Here is a 12,468-nt window from a genome sequence, read left to right as displayed (position 1 = left end):
TAGACGTAAATATGCGATCGATGGAAGCAGCCGGCGATGGAAAGATACCGAGAACCCCCGAGTGGCCCCGAGTGATGGCTTTTGAGTGAGAATCAATTTTCGTACAAAAGCGCCAGATAAAGATGTCTGATAACAACTCGTTAAAAGAGTTTGTTAAAGTGTAATGAATAATTTTTAGTAAAAAAATAATAATAAAAGAATACAACCAATTAAATATTAATCTCCGAAACGATTCCAACAGAAAGGCACTACGTTGAAGTCTTTCGTTTCCCAAAAGCGACGAACCCTGTGAGGTTTTTTTTTCTTCATTCCCCATAAAATCAATCAATAAATCGAGTAAGTCGCACGAGTCGCGAATCAATACGTCGTAAAGAATTTGAGTTAGCCTTCGACCACCATTAAAACACCTGTAGTTCGCACGGTGCACGAGTCCAGATGGGGAAAAAAACTATGTTCCGTACCCTTTCATTTCATCCACGCGAGAGATCATACCGGAGAGGCACCGAGCAGCGCACGAATGACGATCACTTGTCCTTTAGCCGGCGAAGGTTAATCGTGTACCCCCGAAACGTGGATCTTCGCGCTGCAGTCCGATCAGTTAACCTTTTATTTGAAAACAACCCAAAAGCATCCCCAAAAAAAGAGGTCTAAAATCCGATCACCCGATCGGTGGTGATCGCCGCCGCATCGCTATACTGTTTTGATGAGCTGTTTGATGTGTGTGTGTGTGTGTGTGTGTGTCTCGCAGAATGTCTCACAGTAAAGGGGGTTGTTATTTTTAGCAAACAGGTTTCAAACACTGGACTCGAATGCTGTTTATCTACCGTTGTTTGATTTTCTCACCAGACCACTGTTTTTGCGGCGAGATTTAGCGCGCAACTCCAAACAACCGGACCCGGAGGTTGGAGTTGTTGGATGGAATATGAATGACAGGTTGGTGGCAGGATGGACGAACGGTTTAGAACTGCCGGTCCGAAGCCACAACTTTCTTTCTCGACCTCGGGTTGACTGTTTGTGACAATGACTTTTTGGTACGAGAAGGCGGCTTATCCATTTTTGGAGAAGGAATTCTACCAATCGGCCGTACCGTTACAACCTTCGTCGTGCCCGCCGTTTGTTACCATCTGTTACGAACTATTCAACGCCAAATAAGGATGTAACTAGCAGTTGTGTGTGTGTTTCACGAAAGAATGTTATCCTCATTGTTTGGCTTCCCCCATTCCACATCCGCACGTCGTGTCATGCGGATACAAACTCCCGACACTTCGAGCTGATTTTGTGTAGCCCCATCGAAATACTTCGCACTAGCGTCCCAAATATTCATCGCTATTTTTGTTTTTTTTTGTTTTTTGCGGCTGGAATTTAAACAATGACATAAGACACCCTTTGCTTGCGCAAGCTCACCTGCCCGGTGCGTTATGAATGGTGCAAACAAACCTCATTCGAGCATGGGCAGAGAGAAACGTTTAAACGCACTTCCCCGAGCCATCCAAACCTGGACCGGAGGGAAAACGAATCAGTGCGCACAGGCGCACCGGACACGCACACGGCAAGGCAAGAACATTGAATTCGAAAGCAATTATTCAAGCGATTTTCTTCGCCCGGCCCCGATCGCTGACTGACCAGGGACGGAACCTGGCGATGATGCGCCGATAATTTCCGACACGTAAGCGGCTCCGGGACGCTCTCCGGTCTTAGGGCAACGCTGCCGAATTCCGATTGCGAATGGCAATCGGAATCGGACTGTTTTGGAGCTATTTACATTGGAGCAGGTAACCGGCGTGTACTGATTGCATCAAATATTAACCTAGCATGGAAGGAGGGAATAAGAGGGGGGGGGGGGAGGGTGGACGCTTGGCGGAAGTACGGTACAAACTTAGAACCGGTACCGCTACGGTCAATTAAACCTAGGCCCCTAGGTTCTCTAGTTTTGGGCAGGGGAGAAAGCTAGGCCGCCAATCTGTTAACGCAGGAGTGCCGCAAAGTGGCCCTAGTGTGGAGTGCTGATGCCCGCAAGTACTTTCGAGGGTTTTTGAGGTCTTCGTAATAATAAGGATGATGTGGAGCTTTCTTTTAATCATTTTAGATTGACCTAATTTGCTGTTGGAAATGGGATTTGCTGATATTTCATTAGCTGATAGAATGTTTGAATTTGAACTTGTTTCCGGTTCGAGTGACAATAATTGTCCCTAACCTAACTTAATTTCAATTTCAAGTAGTTATAGCTTCTTATCGATCAATTATTATCAATTCTCTGTATCTAATTCCTGATATTTTATTTAAACAAATTTAACATTCCATTTGAACTCTTTCATAATCGAACATTGTATCGATTGTCCAGTCAAGCTGCACAACGAAACGCGTTCCTTCATGGCGTAATAATGTTCCCCAACCGGCGGCTCGATACATTTTTGGGACACGCACACAAAAAGGAAGTGCGCCAAATGGTTGGGCCTTCTGCCCAACTACGCGCCTTCATACTAAGGGGAGAAATCAAGCACACCGATGGCTCAGTTCTCGAAATGGATCTGTGCCTGCCGTTTACGGTGAGTATCGCGTATCGCGGCACGATTAAATTGTAATGTATGGCTTCGATGGTTAGATCAGACTTTAGGGCAGTCTGAAGCAAAAAAAACGTATGTTGCAATAGAGTTTCTTCTTTAAGTTCGGTAACTTAAATCATTCTCAGCTTTCAACGATGATCGATACTGTTATATTCCCAATTTTTTGGTTTTCCCTTCTTCCAGTCGCTAGTGAGTTCGATTATGAACAATTATACCAGCCGAAATGCGTTCCCAGAAATGCACCGTTAGTAGTGCATTGTCGGTAAGGCGAGGAATGTTCCCTCTGCTAGGTAAGTTGTATTACAGTAAAGCGAAGCGTCTCACACCTTCACACACACGTCGACCAATTTCGAGTGAAAGAAGAACGGAAATTGGAGATAATTGGTGTGCGCGAGTAACAAAATCGCTTCGATTTAAAAGATACTCCTCCCAATCTCAGATGCAGTTCGAGATTAGATCGGAAATTCACACCGAAGGGGGGGAGGAGGCTTGATAAACGCAAGAGGCACGGAACGCATAAATCGCTCACACGTGCTGAGAAACCGGGCGAGATCGTAGGCGAACGCAACCTCCATTCCAACACCAGATGATGTATCCGCATCAGATGGAGAAGAAAAAACATACACACCGAGGCACAGCATCTGAGCCGTGTGGATCAGCCTTATATGCGACACCAACTTATTAGCAAACACACACACGCTGGAAAGCCATCCACTTGGCCCATACCAAGGAAGCTAAACGATCCGTGACCATCTATAATCGTTGTCGTCCGTGCCGTCGTCCGCATTGCAACAGTGCAGTCGCATTGTATCGATGCACCGATTTTATGAGCTCACATTTATCGGCCATCGAGGGGGGGGGCTACTAATCGACCTCCGTACGTGGAACAAGTCGCGGTAAAGTCGTCGGAAGTTGAGCGCAGTAGGAGTAAAGATCGCGATAGTGCACTCTCGTCCCCGGCGATGACGACGGTACACGGTTGCGATATTTATGGTCGGTGGTACAGCACATGCCATCGTGTGCCATCGGTTTCGTACAAATCGTTCCCCAGTTTGCATCGCATTTGGACGCCGCGCAGGAAGGTTACCCAGTTTATGGCTGCAAACCGTTCTCGCGAATGCAAGCGAGATGTTTAATGATCGCTACAGCCGGGTAAAGACACCGGAGAGAGGAGATAGAAAAAGACCATAGAACAACCGCTGGCCTGTAAATCGTTCGCGCTACCCAATCGGTGTGTGTGTGCGCGCCTTTTGGGCCTGTATGTATGCTTGTTATGACAGTTTGCACAATCGTGCCGTGTGGTGGTACGAACAAAACTAACAACGAAAAAACGCATGAATGGAAAGGGTTTGTTTCCAGCCGAGCAAAAGTGGGTTACATCACTAGGGCAACAAGCACTGGCTGGTGCTGGGCCACAGTGCCATTCTAAAACCCACGCTTTTCGACAGGCGGGAAAAAAAGGGAAAACAAACAGCTGGAGAGACCATTGGGTTGGTTTTGATTTGTTTGAACTCAAGCTGGGAGTGATTTCTTAATAAAAGAGAAAGCCAAGTTGGTGTTATACTTGTAATCGATTACAAGAATTTAGAATTTTTTTAATTGAAGCTCAGAGCAATTATATTTCCGGGGTTTTTCTTCATTCATCGGGGTCGATTCATTGTTACGCACCATTCAGTCTCATCGATCCGTGATGAATGCCTTCATTAGCGTTGGTTGGCGCTTTCACCGACGCCCCGATAAAAAGCTCCCGGAAAACGGTTCATAGCAATTATCTATTTATCTGATATTTTTCATTTTGTTTTACAACAAAAAATCATTAAATAATTATATATTAAAGAAGCGAATTGAGATAATTTTTTGGAAGCGTGGCAATCACAATACGGAGTCGAAGAGGAGAAACGATAATTGAATTAAATTCGGCAAAGCGTTTCCTTCAATGGCTCTCGCTGTTTAGAGGGTGCCATAATCCCGTTCATATGATTTTTGACCGAAGCTTCGAAATTGATGCTGAGGATTCCTATCCTCTTGAAGAAGAGCTTTTGTATGTGCGCGAATGTGGCCGGTTAAGTCAACTATCAAAAGAGCAATTAAGCGATGCTTTACACCAACTTAAGAACTATTCGGCGTGCTCTTGTCTACCTTCTCTAGACGAAGCAGAAGAACAAGAGACGCTATTTCATTTGGTAGAAAATTGTTCACAAATGTCAATGTATCTCAGCTCAGCTCGCGATCAGTAGGGAACGCTGAGCAGAGCACCAAGGCTCCGAATTCTATTTATCAGATGCAAATGAAATAGTTCTTCGGCAACACACGACAGATACTCGCGAGATCCAAGTCTCCCCAATGGCCAAACTTAGCCCAGTGAATGTCAGAGGTATCTCTCAAGCCACCAAGAAGGCTTTCTAACAGTTTGTCCACGCGCGTGTGTGTGCGATCGCCCCTTAAAAGAAGGTTTTCGTGTGTGGTGTGTACGACGAAGACTATGAGGTGTGTATAATGATAAAAATTCTTTTCCCTCTCGCCACCCTCTCCAAAACCACCCCCATTTCATCTCTTTGGCGCGCGCGCGCTCAAGAACGCAAAAATGTCAGAAACCAGTTTTTTCGGAAAGCCACCAGCACACCACCACAAACACACACACATCGGGGTGAGTGTGGCCACGGGGTTGGGCACCACAAACCGTTGCCGTAGCGCCGCTCGTTTCGTTTGTGAAAAGTGATATAAAAATCATCCACTTTGTCGCTTGACAGGCCAAGTCGCGCGCAAGGGTTTTTTGGTTTCGGGTCGAGCGATCTGCATGGCAGATCTGCCTGCGGTCCCTGCGCTCCAACCCCCGTTAAAGCCGCACGCTACGAATGGGAATGGGGAATAGAAAATAGCCAACAAAGCTGGCAGGCAACAGCGATGCGAAAGGGGGGGAGAATGCCTGAGGCAAACGGGCCGAGTCCGGATCGTTGGAATGTTTATCTTTTACACTTGATCCGAGGAAATGGTCACCCTAAACAATGTGTGGTGTTTTTTTTTGCGCCGGCTCCTTTGGCTTGACAGTCGGTCGCTGACCGATCTGCGACGAACAGTCACCGTGCGCAGTCATCTCGTCACAGCGCGGACTCGGCAGCTGCAGCGCAAATCGACGGTAGGCTAAGGGTTGTGAGAAAAAGCTTGTTATGTTAGCAGTGAAGTATTTAAAATATCCACAAGATATTTTGCAATCAAAATTGATACCAATTAATTACAAGTTATGATTGAAAAGAGAAGCCCTTGGTAAGAAGAATCCAAAAGTTTAAGCAAGAAATGAGAAAAAGACGCTACAATGTCTGTAAATAAAAAAACTGTCTTAAAACAACTGAAAACTAACATAAATAAATAAGAAACAAAAAAAAATGAGTAGAAAAACAACTCACTGAAGAAAAATCTTAAACAGGCACAACTAAGTAAAACAAAAGCAACAGATTAATTTGTTGCGATTTCTCGTACACGCGACAAACACATCGCGCCGTGGGGTTTAAGCACCAGCATTAGAGAAAGTGGTAAAACTTTTAACATTACCCAATCACTCTTCTGCGCGGTGACGTGGAACATGCCTTCGGGGTTGTAGTCCCGCGAGCAGGCGAGACAGCTCAGATCGATAAATCAGCAAGGGGATATCATGTCACCGGAACTACTGCTACAGGTCAGGCATAAACGGCGCAAAACAATGTCCAGACAGGTGGTTTACATGTTGCGTAAGCTAATGGTCACCAGAAAAGCTTCCCAGGAACGCAGGAGCCGGCTGCTGCTCCCCGAGAGCTAATTGCTTCTCGCCCAGTGCACGCATCTTCATCAGGGAGCCAGTTTGCCTTTATCGCTCACGGAGATAGCGGGTTCAGTTCTAGGCACAATCGGGTGGAGTTTGGATACACACACACACGCACATAATTTGCATAAACTCGCAATAGATTGTCCCAGCTCCTGCTCCATGTGATGCGTGTCCGTTTCCCCCCCATGTGAGCTGGCAGCAGGAACGAAAGAAAAAAAAAATGGAAGCAAATATTTCCAATCCTGGCCAAAGATACCGTCGTCGTGGGGCGCGCGCACAACTTGCTTCAAGAGTTTCCGAAAAACGAGTTCTCGTGTGAAACGGGCGCGCTGTCCATCCAACCCAATGTGCACCTGTGCGTGTGTGTCTGTGTGTCGTTTAGCAAGTTTTCTGCCTGAAGAACACGAAACTTGTTTTTCCGGTTGCAGCGACAAACCAACAACAACAACAAAAAAAGTGGAAGGAAAAACAATCCATCCAACATCTACACCGCCACATCTACATACGGCTCAACATTGGCCCGGGCCAGCAGATAAGCGATCGCGATCGTCCGTAGATCGAGAAAATAGCGCCCAGCGCACCCACAGCAACGCTTATCACTGTCCAAAATAATGTGACCGACGCGCCCGGTCCTGCCGTTATTAATTTGCAAAACCCGGGTGTATCAAATGGAGGCCCCGTTTCGAGAGCATTACGATAAGCATCAAGGATCGTGGCGCGATTCAGATTCCTGGACGCCGCTAAGTGGTCAACTGTGCGTGACCTCTGGCGGATATCTCCAAAAACGCTAGACTTCCTAGCGATAATATATCGCCCCAATCAGTGGCTCCAGACTTTCTCGTAGCTACACTTCCCGATACCTCAACGAAACTTCCCTTTAGTTCCCAATTGTGCGTGATACCGTTCCAATATCTGGAGCGTGTACTTTGTACCTTGATTGGGCGCAGAAACACAGGTTAAAGCAACAGGTCACGCACAGATGGGTGCGCAGGTGATAGCGATGCGAGGCGTGAACTGTTTACAGTAACGCCGTTCGGAAACTGGATCCGGACAACCCCGGAGGAAGGTTATCAACGCCAGATCGATGTTTTGGCTAAGGTATTTCTGAGGAAATACCGCGTGGTTGGCTGACTTGCCGAAATTTCCAAGTGAAGGAGAGCTGTGGTTGAGATTTTTATATCGGTGATCTTCCACTAAAGTGATCGCCTGAACCCAACAGTCATCCCTTCCAATATAAAATAAACTACATCCTGGACACAATTATTGGACACGTCGCTCAATCAACGACGACGCAATTTGTCTTGTAATTTCTGCCGCCCTGCAAAAGTCTGTAGGATGCTTATGTCTATGCGCTGCCTTCATTACGCCCTGTCACGCACCGAGCTGGTTGATGACGGATTGCACCGTTCGGTAAGGCTACGAGCTTCCTGTTGCTTGCTTTCCTTTCGATATCGAAGCAGCCGCTGTTGCGTGTTTGGTAGATGTCATTTCGCCAAAGTGACCACTGTTGTTAGGTAGTGCTACTACTACCGCGACCAGCTACCGACAGGAACAGCGTATCAGTGTTCCGGTGCACGGGTGTAGAGAAAGATACATCAAAACAAACCAAACACAGGAATTAAAAATGCGTTTTTCCCCACGTGCTGCAATTGGAAAATATTGCCCGGTACTGGTCGATGTTTTATTTTCCGCGATGCTTGTAGCGCCTACACGCCCTGTAGCGTTGCGTTACACGGGTGCTCGGAACTCGGAAAAGAGAGTTTCCTCGGAGTGATGATGGTGCTTTAGGTAGTGGTTAAAATCAGATACGGAATACAGTGGTTCCCGGGTGGCATTTTTTTCCGTTTTATGTAGGAAGCTTCCATTTACTAATTTATTCACATGCACGGTTTTTTTTTTTTGGAACCCAAATCGATTTTCGCTTCTTTTTTTTTTTTGAGGGGGTCCAGAAACCAACACATTTTCAATATTTATCGATCAACACGCATCACACGCCCTCGCCCGGTATGCTGCCCTATGGCGATTCTGATTGACGGGCCCGATCGACGGGCCTCAGGCCAAAAGCAGACAATAACCGATATCGCACCGCAATCTTCAACCACCAGGGAAAGCTTAGAAAACTGAAGCACCAATTGCGTGTAGGGGGTCAAAACAACACGCACACACACTTCTGATCGCCCACGGATCGATGAACCGATGTCCACTGCGAGAGAAACCAAGGCTACCCATCGGATAAACATTATGATTCGTATGCAAATGATGATAAACCCTGCCTGTGCTGCTTTGGTTTTGGTGGGATCAATCGCATTCCGATCGCAGGTCCGTGGGCGGTACACAATCGTTCTTCACCAAACCCGGCCACCAAAAACGGAAAAAGGAAACTCTACCTCGCCACCACTACTGCTGTACTCCCCCCCCCCCCCCCCCCCTCAGCTCGCCACTTCGGGAAAGCCATTGCAACCCCTCCCTCGAGATTCCCTGGACTGGAAAGCTGGACTACCGAGCGCTGCTGATGCCAACCGAACCGTTGCACAATCGCGATGCGTGATTAAACTCCCGGGCAATGAGCGAGCGTGACACTTCGACGGCGACGCACACTTGTGTGTCATTTGCATGCGACGCATGTAACATCCTGCCAGCCCACTTCATGTTCCACCTGCACACCTAGCTAGCTTCTGGGCAGGCCGGTGGCGTGTAGTAGCGAGGGTCTTTTTCTCGCTTGATTGACCTAATCACCCTGCCCCGCGCTTGGTCTTGCGCTCCAAAGAGGCCGCTGTGACGCTACCTCGGATCGGGTATGCAAAATTGTTGTCAGTCTTCCGCACCGGGCTAATCGGTGTATCTGCGCTAAAAGTGAAGTAAACAATATTGGTAAATGATACACCTCGATTCGCTGTGCTTCGGCGGAGAAAGAGCGAGAGAAACCTACCGGTGGAAAAGTTTCATAATATCAAATTAAAGGCACACCGGATGCACCGATGTAACTGACTGATTGATGAGCGACGCCGGTATTGGGATAGCCCAACCGATCCAATTTCCCCGTGCGATAAAGCAAACGTATGAACAGATTCGTAATCACACCAACGCCTTACCTTTTCGCTTGAGGATGTAGTTCTTCTTGTACAGCCACCAGAGCAGCACGGCCACCAGGACCACCGCGACCAGCGTACCGAAGATGGCGCCGGCAATGTCACCGCCACCGTAACAGGATTCGTTCTCCATTGTTCCGATTGCTTCCGTCGATTATGATCGATAAATTTGTTTTTACGCGTTTAGCTGCAAACCCGGCTCAAAATGTTACCGCACGCACAGACACACACACGCACACACACTAGGCGGCACGGGCGAACTCCAAAAGATTGGATTATTATAATTACAGCGCACGCCGTACACCGTTGTATGACATCAGCATCATCCTTCCTTCGATAAGAAAGCCGAACCTAGCCGAACAATGCACACCCGATGACGCCCGAGAGCAAACCGATACGACACACCTGCGTACGACACTTATGCGGTTAATCGTTAAACATCACACCAGCACTCACGCACACACATACACACTCTTTTGCCGGGTTTTGAGCACACAGCTCCCGAGGGCACCAAATCCATTCCAATCTGCACACACTCACGGTGGTTCGCTTTTTTGCACGAGCTTCAACTATTTCTTATTGCTTTGTTTTACGCTGCGAGCAATCTTTATCGCCGTTCCTTCACTGCGCCACTGTTCACTGCTGTGGATATGAATTTAATGATGAAATTATGCAACCATTATCTGCCGATTATTATTATTGTTTTGGACTGGTTGCTGTGAAATGATCGGTTGTTGTTGTGATGGTGCTCGAAAAGCGGGAGAAGAAAAATGCTGTTTAATCGTTTGCTCTTGCTGGTGCAGCCCTTTTGGCGTTATTATCTGCCGCGTAATCCGCGTGAGTTTTTGGTTTTGGGGAAGTATAAACGCTTTTTACTGCAGCACGAAGCCGATATCGGTTGCTGATCAATGGATGTGACGGGTTTGCACTGAATGGAACGGTTGAATGGGAGATGATGACCTGATGCTGCTACTAACACCGACGCACGTTGAAGTGATAAGGTTGAGCTTAGCAGCTGCCATCGAATGCACTAACACACGCATAAACCGCTCGTTCTATTGCGAAGTTGTGTTAGGCTCATTAATATCGTTTATTCAACGATCGCCTCCGCAACCCTTAATGGTGCTTTAACGTTTGTTTTAAATAAATTACTAATTTTGAATGGCGATGAAAAAAGGGTCCAAAGTGGATAAAGCCTTCCTGAATAAAGGATTTCTCAACAAAATCTATTGACAGCTGGCGATCAAGTCTCTTCAAGTCAACGGACATCCCCTACAAAACTGTGTTCCGAAGCCAAAATCTGCTTCCTGTAACATATCGAAGTCTTTCTCTAGAGGTGGAAAAAATCTTGAAGCTGTAGCATGCAACGACGGTTGGATGCATTGCTAGGACTCACAGCCCATCGGGATGATTTGTTTTTTAATTCAGTCCATCTTTAACTGCTTACGATATTGCACCGCATAAAATCCATTAAAAACAAACCGTAATAAAAAACGGAGAGAATTAATTAAGAGTGAAAAGCTGCATCGCTCTGCATACCAAAAATACAAATAACCCAACCCCCCGCCGATAGGCTCCCTAATGGACGCACTCGTGTACGATCCGATTCCGTGAGGGCAAAACACTTTCTCCCCACGAGGATGATGATGGATCTATCACACACATTTCAAATGCATATTGCATCGATGCAGATTGCTGCTATAAAAATGTATCAACAGAAGGGCGTATAATCGGTGGATGATGATGATGATGTTACAAAGCCAACAGAAGAGCGAAATGCATCGGAACAATGGCGACTGCAGGACGACCGATCGTTTCTCCTAATCGATACAGTTTTTAATGGTTTTATTTCCGGTTTTAAACAGGTAACAACGAAAAAGGGGCCACAAAGAGGAATGGAAAAAAACAATACCACCCAAACTGCAAGTGGAGCATGTTATGTAAAAGATTTCTTGCTTTTGTTTGACTGACAAACTTGTCCTGAACGATCATTTGTTATTATTGGGTGAAAGTTATCAGGTGACAAACAAGAGTTATTTTTTCTTGTTTTATTTCATTCTAAACATGATCACCTGTACATTGAGACTGTCCCTAGGCAACCCTCCACCGACGGAAGCTGCTGTGTAGAGGAACATCTCACCACCTCCTACTTGGATTGGCTTTGATTCGCAAGACAAAAACAAAAAAATCCACCACCAGACGTCTCCACTCCACTCTGCAGAAGGATAACTCTTGACTTGTCGTTTCTTCCCGGTGCTATCACCGAAAAGCACGGCAAAAAGAATTCCAACCCGACTTTCGACGAAGTCGGGAAGGTTCGTTCGTAATATCTTTCTCCCCGGTTTAGAAAGTGACGGTTCGACCAGTGGTCGTCAGTGAAGGAATGTATCGATTACTTTCCTTTTCCTGCGTATAGTGGCGCGATATGTGAACGCGCAGCACGGCACAGGGAAGGAACGGCTCGCAGGGCTCCTTCGATCGTGCGCCTGGTCCGTTTGGTTGCCGTACGAAGGCGTTAAGTTAAAGCACGACCCGGACCAATCCTTGTCTCCGTTTTCTACGACGCTGACGGTTTTCGGTGAGCAGAGTGCTTCTTCTTCACCGTATTCTTTGCGAAGAGCCTCAGCCTAGGCCTCGGGGGTATAATGATGACCGTGATCCCACCATCACCCTGCCGGTATTGGTGGTTGAGGAAAATAAAAATTCAATGCTGATGAAGGGCAGTGCTAGTTACCTGCTAGCATTGCACCCATCGGAAAGAACGCGCGCGTCGATCGATCGATAGATCGAGGGGGAAACGTGTTCGGGGGTAGGGCATTTGAAGCAGGCAGCAACAATTTGAAACGTGAGTAAAATTGGAAAACCGACCCGTGCGAGCATCATAACCTTACGCGTTTACATGCATTTGCGTGTTTAATTTTGAACAGTAAAACATCATTCACTTTCATGTCGAAACGAAATTGACCTCACATAACTTCCATCCTTAAGTGTTCGGGGCCTGCGAGCGCAAAAGGGA

The 12,468-nt window shown here is 46.8% G+C and overlaps 1 protein-coding gene and 1 long non-coding RNA gene across 5 annotated transcripts in view; one reads left to right on the top strand and one right to left on the bottom strand.

Annotated features, from left to right (window-relative positions):
* LOC118508202 overlaps positions 1–12,468 on the bottom strand; it is a 50,480-nt gene that overhangs the window by 36,953 nt on the left and 1,059 nt on the right. For 3 of the 4 annotated variants that reach the window (XM_036047769.1, XM_036047770.1, XM_036047772.1), the window contains exon 2: positions 9,456–10,094. In XM_036047769.1, coding sequence (XP_035903662.1) covers positions 9,456–9,585 — 130 coding nt within the window. In that variant the 5' untranslated portion in view covers positions 9,586–10,094. The remainder of the gene's footprint in view (positions 1–9,455; positions 10,095–12,468) is intronic. The other variant, XM_036047771.1, reaches the window with a different exon arrangement.
* LOC118508211 lies at positions 2,277–4,024 on the top strand. The gene is made up of 2 exons (XR_004905759.1): positions 2,277–2,546; positions 2,748–4,024. It is a non-coding gene; the product is annotated as an uncharacterized LOC118508211 (long non-coding RNA).

This window comes from Anopheles stephensi, chromosome 2 (assembly GCF_013141755.1).
Source record: "Anopheles stephensi strain Indian chromosome 2, UCI_ANSTEP_V1.0, whole genome shotgun sequence".
Taxonomy (NCBI): Eukaryota; Metazoa; Arthropoda; class Insecta; order Diptera; family Culicidae; genus Anopheles; species Anopheles stephensi.
Note: the sequence above shows the minus strand (reverse complement) of the source record. Positions and strands in the feature narration are given on the sequence as shown.